Here is a 22,720-nt window from a genome sequence, read left to right as displayed (position 1 = left end):
TACTGCTATTAGTGTATTCCACTGGCATTCAACAGTAAAGAATTTATTTCCAGACTTGCTGTACTTTTTGTATAAACAAGGTTCCACTACCTTTAACTACACCTTAGGATTCATTAGTGAAATACTAAAATAGCTTAACTGAAACTTGTAGTAAAAGGCTTCCACTTTGTACAACAATTTTTACAGTTTAATTAAACAATCCATTTATTTTAAATTCAATCTTTGTTGCACTCAGTGGATGAGACAAAGGATAATCTGTAGGAAGAAAAAAAAAGACTGGCTTCCAGTAGAGAGAATATCCCTTTTTGCCTCAGAGCAAAGTTTAAATACATCCATTGTGGCATATCCATGCAAAGAGCATTAAATCAAACTCAGTTTGACTGTATCAGGACTGTGATAATTCTGTTGTTACGGTTCAGATACTCCATAGCCATCTTCATAAAGCAGTATGAGTGAAAGGCAAATCCTTACATATGACAGATGCCAAGAATTCTTCATTTCACTCAAAATTAGAACTTCAGTAGAGGGGAATCCAGATTTTCTTTGTTTATATCAGGACTCAGAGTGATAAGAGGAGAACTCAAATCAATTAGCTGAAAGAAAAATAAGATTTAGCAATCATAGTCAGCTACTGCACATAACTATTAATGGTGACAATTTCTAGTAGCACAATCTTCAATTTTTATTTTAATAAAGTTTAGGATTCCAGTTAATATCCAGAAGACAGCTATAAGCACCACACAGCATTTATATCCAAACTTTTAAAGATCAAGCTCATCCTTTGACAAACACAAACTTCTGGTGAGCATAGAGATACCGAATTTTAAGAAAAGCCTTTTGGTCATTTACGTTTCATTGGTATGCCAGTGGCACTAGTGGCACTGGCACTACCATCCAGGAAGGGCACAGCAATTCTGAACTCCTCTAAATGTATCTCTGAAAATCAGGCTTTTGTGATACTTATAATGGCCTGGTATTAAATGTGGTTGGGATCAATTCAGTGTTATCAGAGGCAATGCCCTCAGTTACCACCCTTCATCCAAAAACATCTAGAATAGTCCACCTTCAAACCACTAGCATAAGAAAAACATCTGCCTATAAATACTCAAATTTGAAATGAGTTCCAACATTCATCTTTCAGCTAGGGAGGGGAGTATGAGGTCAGTTAATCAGAGCAGAGACAGTCTTGCTTTTTGCTGAAAATGGTCTGCTGCTGTCAAGAACTAAAAATTCACAAGAAAAGGAAAACAAGATTCACCATGACTAGTGAAGTGAAGACAGCATTCACCTCCTGCTTCAGAAACAGTTTCTTCAACAAATACTTAAACCAGTACTCTTTCCCCACTCTATCCCCTTTTTATTTGCAAATTGCTCCCTCAGATGTAGTTCAGTGCACATTGTCTTTAAACATCACATTCTCTTTACTTAAGAGCTTAGTAGTTCCTGTTTTCTTTACTTAAGGATAGCTTTGTATGTAGTATCATATTGAAAAATGTGCTAGTATTAAATAATTCTTGAAGAACCATTGCGCTGTGTTGCAGGCGAGTACACGCAGCCAGATGACATCTTTATTTACATATTTGCTCCAATTGTTTCCAGAAAACTGGAATATAACTTACCTTTACCTGTCCTGAGAGAGTAGGCTTTAGAGGAATAGTCTTATTCAATTCAGGAGTATTGGAAAGATCAATCAGAGGTCTATTTTCACATTCCAAAGTAGGAGGGAGAGATTTAGGGAGAGATTTATCTATTCCAAAATCTACTAGTAAGATCTAAAACATAAAGGAAAAAAGTTGGTTCTTCCTCTGTTCACTGTGAAGTCAACTTAGCTTGTAAAACTAAAAATCACAAGACACCTTTGGTTTACAGATTGAGGATTTTTCTTGCAGAATTGTTTGTGTACCATGTACAAACTCAGTTTTTGTTCTACAAATGGCTGGCATCACAAATAGGGTAAACGCAGTGAGACAGGTAAAAAGTTCCTTGAAACAGAACACTATCACTTAAAGCTATAATCAAGTTTAAAACAGTGTATTATGTTTACATTACTTACCAATTATAGCACAATGTTACTCTGCCATGTAAATATTTTTTTAGCACTGCAAGCTTTAGTTACATTTTCATCCAGTTGAATTATTCTATGCATGTATTAAGCAATTTTGTAACAGTTACCCCAAGTGTGTCATTACAAAGGCTAATACACGAAACATTGATGCAACAATATATCAATTAACTCATCTAGAGAGTTAATTCTGTACATTAATATATAGAAATAGCCAATGAAGATTAAAAAAAATCTCTTTAGAACTACTTATTCTATTTTTTCCCCTTAATGTGCATTAGTGCTAGTTTTCAGCCTGAAGCCACCTTGGGAGAGAGGAAAATAAAATCTTTGCTGGACTAAGTCTGTAAAAGTTAACTTCTGTTGTTACATGGGCTTTTGGGTTTAATGCTCATTAATTATCTGAGGATTTGCACTGCTACTGGTCAGAAAGAAAGCTACAAACTGAAAGACTGAAATTCTCCATAGCAGTGCATTTTTCAGAAGACAGCTTACTTCCTGACTGCAATAGAAACTGCTTTATGACACTGCTTTTTTGACTAAATCCATAAGGATTTCACAGAAAATGTCCAAAACTAAGCTTAATACAAAATCTGCAAGTATTTTGACTATTTACTTGGAGATCAGCATCTAGCAGAAACAGCAAAGAATTTCAGTACTGAAAAGAGGCACTAGAGGGTGCACACACACACTCAGATCTAACCTATTTTAACTGCATATTTTAGTTTGCATGTACTTAAGTATGTCAAATTGAGGGATGAGTAGAAAATAATTCATATATACTCAGTTCACTTAGTTATGTAGAAAAATGGATTCTCTTTTCTTACCTCATTAGTTTGTCTCTCATTAGCCAGCTGATCTTGTACGCCAGCCTCTTTTAATTCACCTATTTCTGTAGTCTTTTCTGGTGAAAAGTCAAGTGTAAGAGGTAGCACAGGTGGAGGAGATATATCATCTTCTGAAGATATCTGTGTCTTAGTCTCTTTTGTCTGCTTAGATCTGAGGAAAAGGATATTGGCAGTAATTGAATACTTCAACCAGCATGAAGTATTAAAGATAGACAAGCCAAAGTTAAACAATCCGTGCTAAAAAGCTACAATACCTTAACTTCATTTTCTCCTTATTTCCTTTTTATCTCATGTCTTAAGACTAAAAGGCTTCCCATATTCTGATCTAAAAGCACACTAGTTACCTGCAGCATACCTTCAGGGTGCAATAAGTTTATAGACTATATAGGCAAAGAAATCAGCTAATGATTTCAAGGTTGAGAAGTATTTAATCTTAAATGGACACAAACATGTGGCTTCATTTTTTTGTACTTTTAAGAAGCTAGCAGACTAGAATTGATATTTCATATTACTGAGCAACCCACTTCAATCCCAGCTGAGTGTAAGTACAAGGACCAGCTAGAAGAGCAGGAGTTGAAAACTTGTTAGTATGATATTAAAAGTCATTGTGGAAAGAGTAATTGTTAAATTCTAAGTGTCCAAAATATTCTTTTCTCTCAAGGAAACATTTAGGACATATTTCCTAGGTATGCATCATGCCTGCCTTAATACTAAGGATCACTATGTATTAAGCAGTCTATAATTACTTTCTGTTAACCCTCTGTAGACCTCCACAAGCCTTTAAACAAGCATACATATGCACATCTGATGCTTGTGAAAAGATGTTGGGCTGATGATATGAAGGAGGCAGTAATCTCCACAGAAAACTTAGTTAACAGGATTCCACCACAGTTCAAGATATTATTTCAAATGAAACATAGGTAAAGCTGCTCAGAAGATAAAGTTCAGTCAACCTTTAACAATGTATCACTTCACCAAAGCATTGGCAATATCATAAAACATAGGCAAGAGTACTACTGGTTTTAAGTAACTACTTCCCCTCAAAAGGCAATAGTAGAACTATGTTGGCTTCAAATCCACCTGTTTTTAATCTGAGCATCAGATAAAAATTAAGCTGCACCCTAGCTAAAGAAATGCAAGTAAACTTTTTAATGCCACATGTTGACTCATCTTAGCACAGCTTATAGCATTTTGTTAATCACAAGATATAAATCCACACTGAAGCAATACAGTATCTAAATGCTCAAGCATTCCATTCTAACATTTAGGGGAAGTGCTTGGAACTTTAAAGTCTCTATCAAATTTAGTTTAGACCAGTTTGCCTGAAATACTCATTTCATTTTGGGGGTTCTGGCCTACCCAGCTGTAAGAGTCTTTTTGGTAGATAGGCTGAAACTTCGGTGAACAGATGCAAGATGTGGAGAAACTGCCACCCTTGGTGTAGTTTTAGGAGTCACTGCTGGAAATCCTGAGATTCGACGGATGGGTGTAGGTAAGGCAGACTGTTTTAAACTGGCAGGAGTCATTGAAACAGACCACTCACGAAAAGAAGAATTCTGAGACACCCCATCTTCTGGATGTTTCACAGGAGTGCTGACTGCCATGGCACTAAAAGAGGAACATAAAATTTGCATTAGCCAAAAGCTTCTACAAACAATACTGTTCAAACAATTCTACCAGACAGTAGAGGTCAGTTTGCCTTTGGTCAAAAATGGAATGGGGTTCATGGAGTCGACAAAATTTCTAATGAAATAAAGACCCTACTATGCTATCATGAACGATGCTGGTCTGTTTAACATTGCAAAGACTATTCTTCTGAAGATTTTTTTTTTTTTAATCTCAATAAGCCTTAATACTGCTTAACCTGCAGAAAGAGCAGACAGCTATCAAATAGTGTTTTGATTTTTCAGAACTAGTTAAGAGCACACACTGAGATTAAGAGGATCTAGAAGTCTTCAGGCACTAGAGAAACTTATTTTCAAGGAAGTTATAACTTTTAAAGACTGTTGTTACAATCAGTTGTGTTACACTCAAAAGAAAAATATGCCTCAGCATACTCAACTTTCAGTTATGCGCCATACCTTCCAAGTGTGCTACAAAATGTTAACCCAAGAGATGGTGTTGCTTTCGGTGCTGATTTGTCCGGAGTTGTACCTGAAGATAAAGGTATTTAGTGTTAATTGTTATCCACGCAATCATTTTACAACTACAGATACACTTCAGTTAAATTACTCAGTGCTTCCAAGAGCTGGACGGAAGTTTAATAACACAAGTGACAAGCATTCAAAGAAATATTTGATATTATTAGCCAAATTATCAGGAGACAGGTCATGTAATATGTGTTTACCTCCACTCTTTGCTGGAACCTTAATTTGACTTGTAGGAACAGACAGAACTCTAGTCTTGGGCTTTAGGCACAAGCTTGCTTTTGCTGCACTTCCATCTTTATTTTGCTGACATAGCTTCTGGAGACTGGGAACAGAACTAAGCCTGTGAATTCCACTGCCTAGAGCCTCAGATGATGTTGCAGAAGCTGAAGAGTTGGCTAAGCTTACAGCACTAGATATTTTTGGAGTACTAGCTGATCTTGTTTGCTTGCCAGATCTCTCAGTGTTGGCAGCCTGCAGAGATGACACTCTGGTAGGCCTGACCAGGGCTGGCCTATTTGTATTAGATGAATGTTTAGAGCCACTCACACAAGCTTTTGAAGATATACTTGATTTACCTGAAATAAAAAGCTGAGTTAGTTTCCAGATGACTGCTTATTGTTAAGTGTTTGAATAAGCAAATAACTAAGCTCATACGAGAAATACAGAAAGAAGCAATTTAGCACTGAACTTTAAGGAGAACATATACAACTACTGAAAATACACTCTCAAGTTCAAGTAATTCTGTCTATTTTAGGCAATCCCCTCACCAACATACTAAATTACTGCAGTCAAGTCAAAAAACATTCTGCTAGGAACAAACACCAGAACAACTTGCATATTCAGGTTACACTTTCAACATTTTCTCGCAGCATTGTTGGCTTTGTTCCCTTATACTGGCATTTAAGTGGATAATAGCTCAAATTACTCTCATCAATACCATATGCTGATCTATCACATAACTGCTTTTCTCAATTTTCAGTATGGTTCTTATTTTTAGTCATTTTGTAGTTAACTTTCATTAGTAATACAGGATAGGAAAAAGTGTCTAGTAAGATTAATAAGTTCCTACTATGCCTTAGCATTTATTAATACCTCATTAGGCCCTGTCCAGAAACAAATACATGATATCAAGACACTCAATTTTTATTTTGTTAGACATGCAAGAATACAATGCTTACATCTTGTCAGCATTTTAGAAAACTATTTTCCCAACCCTTTAAGGCTTACTGAAACAGTCAAGTGGATTTGAGAGTGACGGAGCACTGGCACGGGTTGCCCAGAGAGGTTGTGAAGTCTCCTTCTCTGGAGATAAGTCAAAACCCGCGTGAATGCAATCCTGTCTAACATGCTGTAGGTGACCCTGCTGAGCAGGGAGGTTGGACTAGATGATCTCCAGAGGTCCCTTACAACCTTACTGATTCTATGATTATACTATAACCCCTTAGCTATACTCCATTATATCCCCATATTGAATTTAATTTGAGTAAAAGCCATCCTTTTAATGGGCTTACAGAAAGCCAGAATTTGGAAATAGGCTTTCCATCTTCCTTCTGTAGTTCAGTTTTTCGCTTGTTTTTTCAAGTGAGTCAGACAAACCCACAACATTCAAAAGCTCACATGCTCAGCTATTATACAGAAGAGTATATATAGCAAGATCATGTTTCCTGAAGCATTGCTTACTTTTCACTGCATCAGGCTATTACATTAATTTAATTATTGCAAACTCTAGAAATTTCAGATTTATTTCCATGTAAGTTAAACAAAACCCTTAAAAACTTATTCTTCATTAAAATATTTTTCTGTTTTTACGCACTGGACAAACATCCAAACAAATTTGCAATCCAAGAGCATAGCTACTTAAAAACTGTGATTTATGAGACAAATCTGTTGTAAAAGTGATTACCATTTTTGTGTATGGGAGAAATGGACAAACTTGAATTCAGGCTTGAGTTCATGCTGGAAACTGATGACGATGATGATGAAGTAGTAGTCTTTCTTGTGATACCGCTAGCAACACCAGGAGGTTTCAGATGTGTTGTCATCTTCTTTAAGCCAAACTGAATCAGAGAATACAGCTTACTCAAAAGCAAGAGGCATTTAACATTCTTATGTTAGACTTGTTTAGCATTGCACTTATTTGCTTATGCCTTTGAGGTCTTTTCTCAGACTACCATTTAAAAATAATGGAAACAGTTCACAGTATCTGATTATACAGAACTGAACAAGAGATCTAGAATGTTGACAGTTTATCCCTGCCACAAACTTGAGCATGGACTTCCTGCATCCTATTTATCTTCACATTAAAAGTTACAAGAGTGCTGAGGAAGTGATCCTATATCAAACCGCTTCATAAGAAAGAAATCACAGATTTCAGCTAAGGAATTTCTAACAGTCAGTATTAAATAATGCAAAAAGTCAAAAACTTCATTCAAGTACACGTGCTCCTCAGAGGTCACATTTCAGAAGGCAATACTAAAGGATTTACAATACATTGTTCCAATTTTCTGTTAGCTGCATACAGACTCATTCTTGGTAGATGAACACCATTCACATAGCACATACCACAGCACTGTGCTACTTTTCAGGACTGCAGGGTTACATAGTCACATGAGGGTGAACAGGTACATTCAAGTAAGCATCTCTACAGAGAGGCGGACTATACAACAGCCAGTTCCCATTAGTGTAGGCACAGGCCAAATCTAATGCTAGAAGTTCCACTTGTCTCCTACTGTCTTCTGCTATATAGCACATGTCCTCTTCTTCCCTCTGCTTTTTTAGCACTATCACAGAATTACCTGGCTCCTCAGATAAACCAGTGACGTGCTGAAAATATGTATCACCCCATCCTGAAGCAGAATAATGGCATACAGGGCTAAAACCACTTGATGATGCAACAGCTAAGAGCCCTTGCTATTTTGCAGACTACAACTCTAGGTTCCTAGTGGCACTGGCTCAGAATGTAGGCATGATTTGAGTCTTCCGAATGACCTATCCAAAAGGGATTCTCTGCCTCCCCTGTTCACAGGGTCCCCTCCATTCCTACAAATGAAGTGACAAGTGGCATGCAGCATAGAAGTAGAAAGTGTCTAAAGGTTCAAAACCATCCTCAACAGCTATAGATATTCTACCTTCATGCAAGTTATGGCAATCTTTTCATATGGTACAGTCGTCAACCAGACATCAAAAATTCACCAGACAAAAATTCCTAGTTCCTGCAGAAAATGGCAAATCACTTTTCTGTGGCTAGCACTTGAACAACATGAAGATAATATTGTTAACCCACCACATGTTATGCAGTTGCTTTTAAACATGTTTTGTGCTACAGACATGGAACATATTCAAGAACTGCAGTTGCAGAACAAGACGCAACTTCTGTTGAATACATTGTACACAGAAGTACAACTTTAAATTAGAAAGTAAACAATATTCAGTTTTCTCCTTTTACAGAAATGTCATCAAGGTTATTTTTAATAAAAAATGCTTGCCATTACCTTACTTGGTGCAGGAAGGGCTCTTTTGTCTTGTATTGAGGAACTGCCACTGAATGAAGACTCAAAGACATCTGAAGCAGCGCTTGATTTATCAGAAATAAGATCCTCAGATGATCCCATACTGTTCAAGTCTCTTTTTGTAGAAATGCTACTGTGTTTTGCTGGTTTGGGCTGTAAATTTCAACAGAACATTTTAAAAGCTACCAGCATTTCTAGAAGCCACTGAAAAGTTTGTGCACAAGCTGATTGTTAGACTAAGACAGTCAATGAGGAAGCCTTTGAACTCTAGTCAAGTCCCTGGTCTTTAGACTAATAGTTTAGAATTTAGTCTAGGGAGTGTATTTGCTAAGAATTAGAACAGGCTTTAACTCAGATGATTATAAGTCTAATTAAGGACAGTTCTGCAGCAACAGTTCATCAGCACAAATTTTATGTTAACATAAAACTTAAAACTACTTTAATGCATATTCTTTTGGTTTACTCAAACTTTTCAAAGGGTGAGGAATTACAATATTTAACTATATCATCCAAAGCTGTCTAAGTAGACTGGTAGGATAGAATTTGACTAAAGCACTATGTCTTGCTCATATCAAGAAAAAATGTCAAAAATGAACTCCTTTAAACATTGGGAAATTAGACTTTTGTTCAAAAATTAACATTTTCATTTGATTATTGTTACCAAGGATACATTTTTCAGTAATATCTGAGGTACACACTGAAGTCTAAGTCATATGGGGTAAAAACAACAAAATATGTAAGATATTCTAACAACAGGGATTTGTACACAGGTCACTAACACAAACTGCTTGCCTGCTATCATAGAACACACTTTGTTTGTCACATAGCCACATCTTGAATCATATACAACTAATCAATTCTGTCTAGAAGTGGAAGTAAGGTATAGAAAGAACCAGAACTAAAAGAATTTCCTACCAAAATAATTCTTCCCCTACCTTTCCTCCTTTTGCAGTAGTTAACAGTAAAGTCACTTTCAGAGTAAGCCACCAAGAAAATTGCCATGATTTTATCAGTTAAAAAAAAGTAGACATTGAAACAGAAGCAGAAAGTGATGATACTAACAAAAAAAGAAAATAACAGAAGAGAAACTTGTCTGCAGATGCTCTACACTGTCATAATAGATTAGTCAGCTGATATACCATAGTATCTACCTCGGCTTTTCTGTGCACTTGTCAGCCCTTTAATTTTACTTTTTCCTGCTTGATTATCTTAAGAGGCAGAGACACACATCAGAAGATTAAAGTATACTAATAAATACTTGTAGACAGTTTAAGAATTCCTGCAACTTAAAGGTCATGTTTAAAGAAAACATTGTTGTACAGAATCTGTCTTTACCTTTTCTACAGTTAACAACTTGGTTTTTCCAAAAGCAGATGAAGACTTTGCCATTTGCAGTTTGTCAGTCTTTTTATTTCTGTCCTTAGTTTTCTGGTCTTGAGCCAGAGGTGAGCCAGGAATTTTAGGAGATATATGAATTTTAACAGGGTTTCTGCTTGGAGGAGTATGAAGAACCTGTATTTTGTTATCTGATTTCTTCTGAAAAGAAGGTGGCAGCTGACAGACTGGACTCTCCCCTACACAGTATGTCTCCCTTTTAATAGCCCTGGGGCTTTTTTCTATATTTTTGTTTCTCAGTATTTTCAGTTTTGACATAGAGTCTTCTACAAACTTTTCTGTAACCTTGTTTTCTTGTTCTTCTGACTGGCTTACTTTGTTCTCTTCGTTCTTATTTACAGTCTCTATCTGCAGTGCTAATAAATTAGCTTCCTTGAAAATTTCAACAAATTTCTCTCCTGTAAGTGGGCTCCACATAAGTTTATCATCAGAAGATGCAATCTTTTTTTCAGCACTTTTTGTTGCTTCAATGCTGACAGCAATACATTTTTCTTTGTGTCCGAGAGGTCCAATAAAAACTTCATCTTCATTTCCACTACGAATAAAAATAAGTCAGTCAAGAGTTTAAGTTATCAGTATTTTAAAGATGTACGTACCTGCAGACACTTAACTCACCTTGCAGGTGACAGTGAAAGGTCAAAATCAAACTTTTCATCAGTCAGAAGAGGAAAGTCTGAAACTATAACAATTCCATTAGGATTTTGTCACAATGAAAATTGACAGTAATTGTAAGCATATTGTATTATGCTTTGATAATTCTGTGAGGTTAATATCAGATGGCAAAGAAGGCTGTAATTATTAAGCGGTTAATACAAAACTTGCAGCATTTATTAGTTCAAAGAAATTACAAAGATCCAGTTATGCATATGATCATAATCATCACAATGAGACACCCAAATATCATGCAAGATCTAGGCACAAGATACTAGTTTCTAAGCATCCATAATATGAACTTGGGAGCTAACTGGGGGGAGCAGTATCAGCAGCCTCCAGTCAAAAAAGTGAGAATATATAGTCAGTGACAGCATGACAAGGCAGTTGTCTTATTAGTCAGTTCTTTCCTGGTTCAGATCAGGAAAGTACATTAACATGACCTAATGTGAAAAATTTCTTGTTTTCTTGTTAACTAATATATACACTAAATATTAATTGAATCAAGCAAATAAATAGAAGAGAGGAACTCAAGAGAGGCTGATGACCTCATGTCACTACTACATACGCTCTAACAAGCACTCCACAAAGTCTTGAGGAGGCCTTTGAGACACTGAGGAGAGCAATAGCAGCCCATCCAAAGAAGGAAGTATGCAGAACATGTTATAAAGCACATACAAAAGGTCTAACAACCTTAAATGTCTTATTTTTAATATGGGATACACCAACTAGAGTGTATTTCAACATGTTTTCCACCTACCATTGCTTATGCAAATACCCAACTTTTCTTCAATTGTGTGACTTGAGCAATGTCCTACTGTTTCTTTTCCTTCTTCCATAGTACCTGGAAAACAAAGAATTATGCAGTAGGTTTAGAAAAATGCAGTAACATCATAGAATTGTATGATTTTGGCAAATTAATAAGTAGAAAAAAAAATTCTCTTAAGAATCTTGCACATGAACTTCAGTGACAGCCTCACGAACACACAGCTTACAAAAAAAAAATCACAGAAATCTGACTGCGCTCTCTTCAAATGTAGCATTGAATAACCCAAGACTATTTATATAAAGTGTTGTAAGTTGTGTAAAAAGCCTTGAAATACAGCACTAGCGTCCAGGATTCCTGCAGTTCCTTAGTATAACATCCAGTCACTACATCAGTGATGTATACAGCCTCTGAGGCAGCTCCCGCTCTGCTTATCCGAGAGAGAGGCGGGGGGATTAACCCGCCCGGCGCGGCCTGACCCCCGGGAGCTCAGGCCGGACCCACACCCCGGGGCGGCCGGCAGCGCCCGCGCCGAGGACCAACGGCCCCGCTGCTCGGCGGCGAAGCCCCAAGGAAGGGCGCGGAGCCGCCCGCCCCCCTGCCCCATCCCAGCCCGGCGGCCGGGCCCCGCACCGGCGCTCCAGGACGCGGCTCGGCAGGACCGGACCGGACCGGACCGGACCGGACCGGACCCCCCTCACCTCCCCTCGGCGCCGCCGCCGCGCACTAAGCCGCCTCGCCCTGCCGGCGCCACGTTTGAAAGCGCGCCCCGGATCACGTGACGCGCTGCGCGCGCTCTCATTGGCCGGTTCGAACGATACGGCGCGTGCCGGCGCCGCAGGGCTTTCTGGGGCTCGTAGGCGGCGGGCCGCGGCCCAGCTGCTCCGCCGCCGACGGGCTCGTTCCCGCGGTAAAGGGCCCGGCGCGGCTGGCCGCCCGGCCGCTTCCTCCTGCCTCGCCGCCACCCCCGGCGGCGCCCGAGGGGCCCGGCCGCGCTCGCTCCCTGACCTGCCCTCTTCCACCTCCTGCCTTTTTACCTCAGGATTTCGTACCTGCTCGCTTTGGTGTTTTTTCTCTTGGGTCACTGAGTTACTGTTAACTCACGTAACAACTTAAGTTCCGTGCTTCTCCCCTTGCTTCTCCTGTGCTGCTTTTAGCCTGTCTCAATGACGATTTTCTTTTTCCCAGTAAAGTTCACCCGGAGTCCCTGGCTGTACTTCACAAAACTGGGCATGTTCGTTATAAAGGATAATTTTACACAAATAAAATTACAGGACTGGAAGGAAAAAAAACCCAGAAAAATAAAAGTCAGAAATGCTCAAGCAAGTGTTTACAATGTGGCCAAAAAAAACGCAGCCTGACAGTTACGAAAAATTTAGCGTGGGCATGCTTTCTGTTACTTCAATCAAAAAGTGAAAGCGTCAATAAGAAACAGAAAATCAAGGAGAGAGTATTGGGGTCATGGGAAAAAAGCGCTATAAATCCAAAGTTTGAAATGGAAAAAATGTATTAAAAATGAAAATCATAAAGGAAGAACCCAGCGTACAGCTTTTATTGAGGCATCTATCATACACTGTTTATGGAAACAGGCACTGAACCCCTTTAGCAGCACCAGAAGTTGTACCTATACTCTTTTAGGATCTGGTCTGAAAAAGCTGCAAGTGATTCAAGTCAGTGGATCTCTGTAATTCTTTAGTGATCTCTTTCTGGAAGTCATTATAATATTTCTACTTTTCTATAAAAATACTTTCTTTAAAATATTATTTATAACAAAGAATTATATGGCATCCTCAGTGGCTTCATTGGTTACAGCAACAGTGTTTTATTCCTCGCACAGTGGTTAGGAGTAAAGGGTACTTCTATTGACATGTACAGTACATTTCAAAATATGTACTTCTATTAAATTTATAACAAGTTCACTTAAAGGAAATGGAGCCTCGATTCAGTTTCAGTTAAACTGTTATAGTTTTGCTGAGATCAAAATAGCTCTTTTTACACATGTTATTTATGAAAAAGAGTTTTATGACGTGACAGATGAGAGCAGGAGTAAACAAAGTCAGTCTTAATAAGATTAAGAGCATTTAATTTTGTAAACTTTTAAACATTTACTTTATATTTGAAATTCAATCTAGCAAAATTTCCAGAGTATAAATGATATCCCAAGACATATTTGGACATTTCTAATGGCTTTACTAAAACTAAAGGAACCAAAAGTGTTTTATATAAAAACACAGATGCTATGTATGTGAAGAAAAGACAAAAGCCTGTAGAAGTGCACCAGAACTGCAAGTTCGGATTTGTCTTAGTCAACAGCAATAATCTGTGACCAGAAACTTAAAATAACATTTAAATGGGAAATGGAGGTTATTTTATTTTTTGGCAGTTTAAAGATGATGTATGAAGCTGTTCTCATTTTGCTTTGGGAAAGAAGAGCTTCTGCCTGTTTTTTTTTAAACTACAAATTTAAATCCTGTATGTTCAGCAGCGCTACAGATACTTACAGAACCGTTAAATTTATTATATTAAAGCATCATAAACTCAATAAACAACTTGTGGGAGAACTTCTGCACTGGCACGGCCTCCTATTAATTATTGTTTCAAGTGGGCAGGAACAAACAATATATATGTAAGATTTGATTAGGGAAACAAAAAGGAATTTCTATTAAGACTGCTTAAAATTTCTAGAGATTTGCTAGATTTTTAACCCTTCCCCCTCCCCCCATTTCCCATTTGCTGAACAGTATCAGTATTCTAGCGGAGAAGTATCCCAGTACATGAGGATCTGTGCCACTCATTAATGTATTTTCTTTTGAAACTGGCCCATTTACACTTTCTACACCAGTCTTTGTATAAAGGAGGTTGCATACAACACATGCACTTTCAGGAAACGTGGACCCCGGACAAAATCTAATTCCTAGAGCATAATTCTGGCTGAAGAATACAAAGCAAAGAACAGATTTTCTTACTTTAACGCAAAGTAGAAATAACAGTAAGGCTTATCCACCCTGCAGTATAGCTGCATATCTACAAAATGGACATTTAAAGTAGGTAACACCAATAGCCACTCCAGCTGCAGCAGTACAAAGCTCAGGTGTGAATTAATTTACATTGCAGTCATCTGATGACTTTCATTGTGACAATCAATTAAACTCAGCTGAGAGAAAATCACCTCCATTTAAAGACCAAGTTTTAATTCCTATTATTGTGGTACCCCATTGATTTTCCTAAGAAAAACAGGAAAGAGAACATTTTTTGCATTCTTATAGGTGGTCAAAAATGAGTAAAAGGAGAAAGCATCATGTTTTACTGCTGCTATCAACATTTCCAAAGTTTTTATCAGCTGTAATTCCTAAGACAGCTGGGAATGATGACAAGTGAACAGACAACTCTCATCACAGTAGTGCCTGACAACAAAATTCTCTAGACTCTTGTTTGGACACAATGAACAGGAAATGGCAAAATTTCAAATTTTAAATTTACTTCTGCAGGTTTCCTTATACTTAGTTACTATCTCTAGATGTCCAAATGTTTTCTTTTGTGCCATTATACAGACTGCATATTGAATATGGTCATGTTATGAAAGTCAACAGATTATTAAAGGCACCTACTTTTTCCAAAACTGTTTGAGCATTAGAACACCTCTAAGTGATAGCAGCTTGAAATTTCACTCCTGGTAAATTAACCAAGCGATAGTTGTAGAAAGGAACTAAGAAGGGAACACAGAAGAGAGCCTGTGATCTAATAGAAAGTAGTTGTAAGTTACAGCTCATCCTTCTGCATTTTTCACCACCAGCACCCTTCATCTGTGCATTACTTCCGTTGCTAAGAATTTGGCAATGTTTTAGCAGCCAGCTACTGTTTATAAGAAGGGATCCCAGCAGCTAAAAGGAGAAGTCAGTCTTTGAGATTACTCATTATTTGCCTCTTGAGCTGCTCCAGAGATTTTTTTGAGGAACTATGTCAAAATCAGCTTTAGAAAATCAATAACTTGTGTACTTTGACTGACAAGGCTGGCTGCTCATTGCGGGCTCAATTGAGGAGAAAGATTCTTTTGCTGGTTCACAGTGAAGATTTCTCTCCTTTGTGAGAGGAAGCAAGAGGATAAAAAAGGACAACTCTTTCCTCTCTGCAAGAAGAAATCTATTTTATTGACAACTCGATTACCAGGATAACATGAATGCCAGGAGGTAAGCTGCATGTACTACATTCTCCCAGACAGGTAGAAATAGGAAAGCAAACTACTGACAGAACATTTCTTTTGTGATCTTAACTTGATACTGCCAGATTATCATGAACTATGTTGTTTGATTTGCAGTTATGCAAGACACAGTTAGCCTTTGTCCTAATACAAATGTTAAACATGTACTTTTCACCCTAAAACTAGTTTCTGCAAAGTATCAACTGCAGAACTTGTTTTATTGACAAATTACCTTTGCAGATCACACTTTCAAGCCTTTTATCTTTAAAAAAACAGTTCTAACAGCTTTCTTCCAAGTATGCATAAGTATCTAAATACAATTTGTGGTTAAGAGTTCCTAACTCATAAACTGTGCCTCCTCTAATGTTTTGGGTGTTTAGGGTTTTTACTTTTTTTTTCTTTTTTTTGTAATTCCTACTCTTCTGTGGTAATAATAGCAAGAACGCATATGAACAAGAGTTGTATCGAGTATCATACTCCTCAGACCCCTTTTAAGCTACATAAAAAGCCAAGCTGACTGATGTCCTTTTGGCATTGCAGTTTGGATGTATTAGGAACTGTGGTGCACTGCAGCCAGGACAAATCTAAGTTGAGACAGCAATAACTGGAAGTTACTTGCTATAGTCTAGCACTTCTGCTTTCAAACCATTTGAGAAAGGTGGCAAAACAATGTAAAATACTACTCTGGAGAATGCTGCAGATACTTTTTATGTAGTTACTCCTGACTGGTATCTTTGGCTAACAAATATCTTGACAAAAACTGCTGAGGGAAGTTCTCTCTGAAAAGCAGAAATAAAAAACACATTAGCAGAGCAGAATGGGAAGCTCACATAGCACATGCTGTGCTTATTCCCCCTGATCGAAGTTTTGGTAACTGACAAAATGTTTTAACCCTGTCACTTTCATAATTTTGCAAAAAGAAAAGGTGTATTTTTCTTTTCACAAAACAGATTTGTATTAATAGTGAAGAGTGCCGTACATTCCCTAACAAGCCTATAACCAGTCTCTCTGCCTGTCAGTAGGAGAGATACACCAAATGGCTGGTAAATGTTCTGCATTTCCAATTATGGAAATGACTCTATTAGCCCCATACAGTTCAAAGAGCTCTTTCCCAAATCTAGTCAGTGACTCCACGTCCACTCTGTACTTCATTATACACATTATCAAACTCTTAATAAATTATTAAGAATCATTTTTAATCTTAATCTTTCTTTTTGTTACAGCAGGATACATTCTCTCCGTGCTCACAGACAGAAATCCACAGCAAACATGCATGAGAACTGGCCCAGTGCCTCTGGGTTCAAACGACAGCGTGGAGATGAGCTTGCTACAGTCTGTACGCTTTACACTGTGATTGTTATGATCATTCTAATGGCAATTTGGGGAGTTTGGTCAAGAAAGGATGCATATGTATAGTTGCAATATGCTTTCTGTGTCAAATATTCAAAGAAATATTCATGATGATTACCCATACCCAGGAGGTATGAAAAATGATCTCTGCATATTGTAGTTTATTTGAAACTGGTGCTACTTGTGAAGTTGAACCTGTGAAGCAGGTTTAGAGACAACAATTTCATAGACAAAGTACAGAACATGACTTTGTGAATAAAGTAACGTAGAGCTTTTTGCACTGTAAACATATTTGCATGTATATGAAACTGTATTTTAAGTACAATATGCTAGCACAAAGAATAGTAACATTTTTATTAGTCAGTTTTTTGTATTTCCACTCCAGCTTTCCATTTTTAAACTTAAGTTGTTCAGGCTCTACCTCTGCTAAGATTACATGTCCCAGTCAATGCTAAAGGTACAATATAATGGACAACTAGTTTGTCATAGGACAACATAGGAAAATCAGTAAAAATAGCTATCCTGCAGACAAAGACAGACCATGGAACAAGCTGAATTCTCATCTCAGTTGCTGAAGAGAGCTTGTACAGGGATGGGGCTTGCTTGTGCATTTTTTTAAGCTTATGTTAATACCTTTGTAAGCTCAGGAATAAAACCATGGAAGAACCTGTATATTGAAGTATCCTTTGTTGCAGGACCAGCTGGCTCAGTCTTCAATCTTGTGCCAGTATATTTAATTCATCCTCACTTTGCTTTTACGTAATTCATTAATACCTCATGGCTGTAGCAACCTCTATACACCTCTTGACTCTTGATGTGGGCATACTATACTCCCACTTTTTCAGGGAACGAACTCCAGTTAGAAAACTTGCAAACATTCTGAAAGTAAAGCCAGTCATCTCTCTCAAACTCTTGGTTAATAGTAGGGTTACCTAGTCCTGATGAGTGCAGATCAATGGACTTGCAGCTTTGAGGGGCTTTTGGGGAGAACAACAGTCCAGTTCTTTTGGAGCTTTAACTCACACCTCCAATTTCAGCTTTGCCTAAACTAACAAAACAATGTTAATAACTAAAGAACAACTGCAAGATATTTTGAATTCTTAGCAATAGATAGATACATGTTTGTAATTAATCAGTAGCTGTACAGAACCTTCCTCTATGGAATTTGAGTGGACACATGCATTTTTAAGAACAATGCATAAACCATATTAGAGGATAGAGGATTCTGTTCTGGGAAGTAGCAACACACATACGTACACCAAACTATGGCTGTTACAGCAGGTAAGGAGCTTTATATGAACTCTGAGTGCCTTACTAGAGCCAATAGGGTACATGATCCTTGGGTATACTACTCCTGTATTCACATAATTCCTGTAAAACAGTGTACCTCATTCTGGCATCCAACCATAATTGGGGAGCAGGAGGGAAAGAGAGGTACATAAACTGAAATGTTTCTGAGAACACCTACATGACATAACTTTAGGAATATCCACAAAGCACAATGCAGCGTTGCAATAGCTGTGTCAGCTCTAAATAGGGTAACATGGGTGCTGGAAACAATACAATTCTCTTCATGCAACACCCTGACAAAGGCTACAGTACTCACATAAACGTCCTTATTAAGGTACCATCTGATCACATTTTATGATGGGAGAAAAGCTTTGATAACACTCTCTGAAGAACAGCACACAAGGGAATAATGCGAAGAAAACAGATGATTACTGTATTAAATACATTGTCATAACACGTATGAGCCCCATTCACAAACCATATATGATGAGCTAATATTACACGTGAAAGCAAAAAGGATTGTTCCCCCTCTTGTAAATGTAAATTTAAGTATGAGAAGACGGAGGGATACAAATATTCTGACAGAAAAAGCCAGACTATTTGGGTTGTGTGATGGGCAATGGCCTCAGTACTCTGGACGCTTACTCCCATCAAGCCTTTTATAGGAAAGAAAGAATTTTGACAGGGGTTCAAAGAATGGTATTACATAATCGTCTGTTTTGAAAAAGATGAAGGGAGCTTCCCTCAGGCTTAAGTAATGGAACAGAAGGAGGTCTGAAGCTTCTATTTTGAAAACATAACAAGGCAAGAGAATAAGCTTATGCTGTAGGAGACAGGTAAACTCTGAAGGGCTTTGGAAGTGAAAACAGAGATGACAGAAAAATGGAAGCCACTAAGCAGAGCTGAAGAGGGAGGCACACGTTACAATGAGATTATTATGGTCAGATTGGCTATTTGTTCTAACATACATAGCTTTTAGAAACATAGATTTTACTCTTATAAAAACACAGCTCATAAACACACAGACTGCCGCTGATAAATTGAATTTGGCCTGCCAGAACAATTAATCTGGATCACTTGTACTCTCATGTTTATCGCGGTAGCCTTCAGATGTGGCTAAAGAGCACATAGAACGAACTGTACTACCGCCAGGCAGTCTATTCTTCTCCTTCCTCTTTCCTCGAGGAACCCGTGACTGTCCCTTTCACATGATGGAAGATTTGTCTCATGCCAAAATATATGCTTCCCCAACCACGCAGTGGATATACATCCAATCCTGCACCAGCCCCTGAGTGACTGCTGCTTGCAGATCCTGGTATGCTACTGGACACCATCCTGGAGGGGAGGGTGACTATCTTGGTGATGACAGGGAGTGCAAGTTTTCCTTGGATATATATCCACATTCCTGTCACATGCCCAGAAATACACTTGTTATATGATAAAGCCAGCAGTTTGGTCATATAATAATACATCATATCATTATCATATTTGCCTAGTTTGAAAGCTTTTTAAGTCTTTAACTCAGACAGTAATTACCTTTTGGCTTTTCCAAGTATTAATAAATCATTGTAAAATATGGCATTATCCATTCTATTTTTTGCTTGCCTTGTCTCTTCCTTTCTTCTAAGATATTCATATATGGTATATGTGTATCACAAAGCATTCAAGCAGAAAGGTGGAGTTCTAGTGAATATGAGATTTTAGCCATCTACATGCGGAAGCATAGGCTGCTGGTTTTGCTCAATTCATGTCATATGCACTTGAAGACAAAATGTTAAAAAGCATAGGCAAAAATATTTTATAAAAGATGAAATTCAGAGATAAAAGTTTCTGAGATAAGCTACTGAAGTGACTAGAAAGGAATAAAGAATAAATGGTTATGAAATGCAAGAAGCAAAAGACAGTCAACACATAGGAAACATGCACAAATAATTAAAGAGCCTTCTACTTCCACAAGTATTTCTCAGGGTACCAACAGGCACATGAAAGTACTTTTATTCATAACTAAGCCTTGGAAATGAGTTTAATCCCTAGCTAGAACAACTGACTGCTCATCATACTTCAGGGTTTAGTTGTTAAGTTTATTAATCCTGCAGGTATAATCCTGCCTTTGAAGTACTGGAGATCCAAAAAAGCTACTGAGAATGCTACAGCTCCCTTTCTCACCTGGTGATAGAGGAGATGGGGCATGAAAGTTCAGAGATGACAGTAGCAGATCATTAAATATTCCATATTTCCATCTTGACTGAGAAAATTTGAAGATGTTGTTGTTGAATACGTAAAGATATCTGGGGGTTTCAGCTACTTCTCAAGCTTTCAGACCAGGCAAATATGATATGATGTATTATTATATGACCAAACTGCAAACTCACAGTATCAGACACAGAAAATGAGGGGCAGGTATATGAGAGGAAAAAGGAAGAAAGATATCTTTGCAGTTTGGGTAGAGAAATTAGGTCTTCCAGAAGAGCTCTCAGTAATAGGAACAAGAAAGGTGCAACTCCAGGGATTCTTCAATGCATGTCAGACCTCTTGTAAGGTAATGAAAAGCAGGGCAAAGCTAACAGAGGCTAATTTAGTCACCCTTAGAAAATAGCTGAGATGTTGAAAGAATTAGGATTTGTTCTATTAGTAATCTTATAAAAGATTTTTTATTATTTAATTGTATCTAGTAGTAAAGTTAATTCTGAACAACCTTTCAAACATGAAGAAAGCTCACCTCTATAGATATCCTGATTCTGAAAAGCACCAGACACTTTCTAGCACTAGATGATTTCTAGAATACTCAGCATTAACTGGGATTACTTCTCCACTAACCTAAATGATCAAGTTTGAGAGATGATAACATAGGAGTCAGTGTCAGAGAAATGTCTTGTGAGCTACATTAGTGAAAAAGTTCCTTTGCAGTGCAGCAGTGGAGTGGGGAAAAGTCATAAACCAAGCTTTCCCACAGGAGCCGGTAAATGTTCGCTCTCCACATTCCTATCTTCTCCACTTCATGCTGACCCTCACATCAAAGGTGTCATGTACTCCGAGTCAGGAGTTGTCCACCCTTTTTCTGGTGGTAGCTGAAATGAGACATGTACCTTGGAAAGCCTGGAAAAGCTGCAGAAGTACTTCACAGATGGGAATGACAAAGTCTCCTCAGGTGATTCAGTACTCCATTCCACAAAATCATCAAAAGATGGAGAATCTATCCTTTCACTTGGCAGTTTTTTCCATTTATTGGACGTGACTACTGGCAAAAAAGATACCTGTCAGAAGAGACTGTCTTTTCCATATTGTAAAAGACCAATGTTCCATATAAATATTTAGTCTTTATATTGCTGCTGTATTGATCTTAACAGTCAAAAAATTGATACAAATTACTTTTATTGGAGATTTTCCTTTTCTAACATGACAGCAGACACAAGCAAAGAAAATTGCTTGTAGCAACGTGACATTTTGAAAATGCAAATTTCCCAACAGTAAAGGATATTTGACCATTAATAAACTTTGCTATCAAAAGGTTTCTGCAAGAAGCCTTTTACAGTCTTCAACTGCAATTGTAACATGTAAGTTGTTTGAACTACAGGCTGACAGCCAGCTACCAAGCCATCATTTTAATAAGGACACCATTGTCAAAGAGAATGTGTTATCTGGTTGCTCACTTTTCCCCTTATTGACTTGTCAGGGTTCTCTGCAAAGAAGCGGAGTCCCGCTTTGCAGCTAGAGGCAACCATGAAAGTGCTGTGACAGCTGTGTGCACTCTCCTGACCTCTAAAGCAACTCCTCTAGACCACAGCTCCCCTATGCCCACTCTGCCAATTTGGCACATTAACATGGCAGAAAGCTATCTGCTTCCTTTTTGAATTTGTATTCTGTCAGTTGAATTGACTAGCCCAACACATGCTAGAGCAAACATAAGGAAAACTGCAGGAAAATGAGTCAAAGGGGAAACCAGACTACTGCCTTTCAGCAACAGCAAGCTGTTAAAATGTCTTGGATGCATCATCAAACAATATCTTAAGCTATGAAGTGTAAAACATCTTTTTTTCCTTAATCTTTTGCCTCTGTGGAAAGCAGGCGTGATTGACTAAATGAAATAGTTAAATTTGAGGTCTAAACTTAGTAATTCCCAATGTATTCAGAAAGCCAAACATAATTGTACAGGCCATTTGTACAGCCAAATGTAACTGCACAATCGTTACAGATTGTGTAAACACAATCTATGTTTATTATCACTTTTTGTGAGTAATTGGCTTAATTTAGTTAGAGAACACAATTAGGACTAAGGAAACAACAATGGTCTTGCAGGACAACGGCACAGTCTCTCACTGTCAACAAACTCCAATTGCCTGCCTGCCTGAATAATATTACAGAGATTACAGATCTCAAAATCGCTTCCAGTAAATCCATCCATGAAAATACCTCATTCAGATCTCACAGTAAATCACAGTTTCATAATTTAGCTCAGAACACGATAACTGTAATAAATAATTTACTGTTTTTACACTTGCAA

At 37.8% G+C, this 22,720-nt stretch overlaps 1 protein-coding gene across 1 annotated transcript; it reads right to left on the bottom strand.

Moving 5' to 3' along the window:
• Nucleotides 1–232: 232 nt before the first annotated feature.
• On the bottom strand, nt 233–11,454 carry GTSE1 (G2 and S-phase expressed 1). The gene is made up of 11 exons (XM_062599599.1): nt 11,376–11,454; nt 10,580–10,643; nt 9,905–10,499; nt 8,552–8,722; nt 6,964–7,117; nt 5,258–5,635; nt 4,992–5,064; nt 4,270–4,518; nt 2,890–3,061; nt 1,620–1,772; nt 233–593 (listed from the first exon to the last, which is right to left on the bottom strand). Exons 1-11 carry the CDS (start codon nt 11,452–11,454, stop codon nt 510–512), a joined length of 2,172 nt encoding a protein of 723 aa, XP_062455583.1. The 3' UTR covers nt 233–509.
• Nucleotides 11,455–22,720: the final 11,266 nt, after the last annotated feature.

This window comes from Rhea pennata, chromosome 1 (assembly GCF_028389875.1).
Source record: "Rhea pennata isolate bPtePen1 chromosome 1, bPtePen1.pri, whole genome shotgun sequence".
Classification (NCBI taxonomy): Eukaryota; Metazoa; Chordata; class Aves; order Rheiformes; family Rheidae; genus Rhea; species Rhea pennata.
Note: the sequence above shows the minus strand (reverse complement) of the source record. Positions and strands in the feature narration are given on the sequence as shown.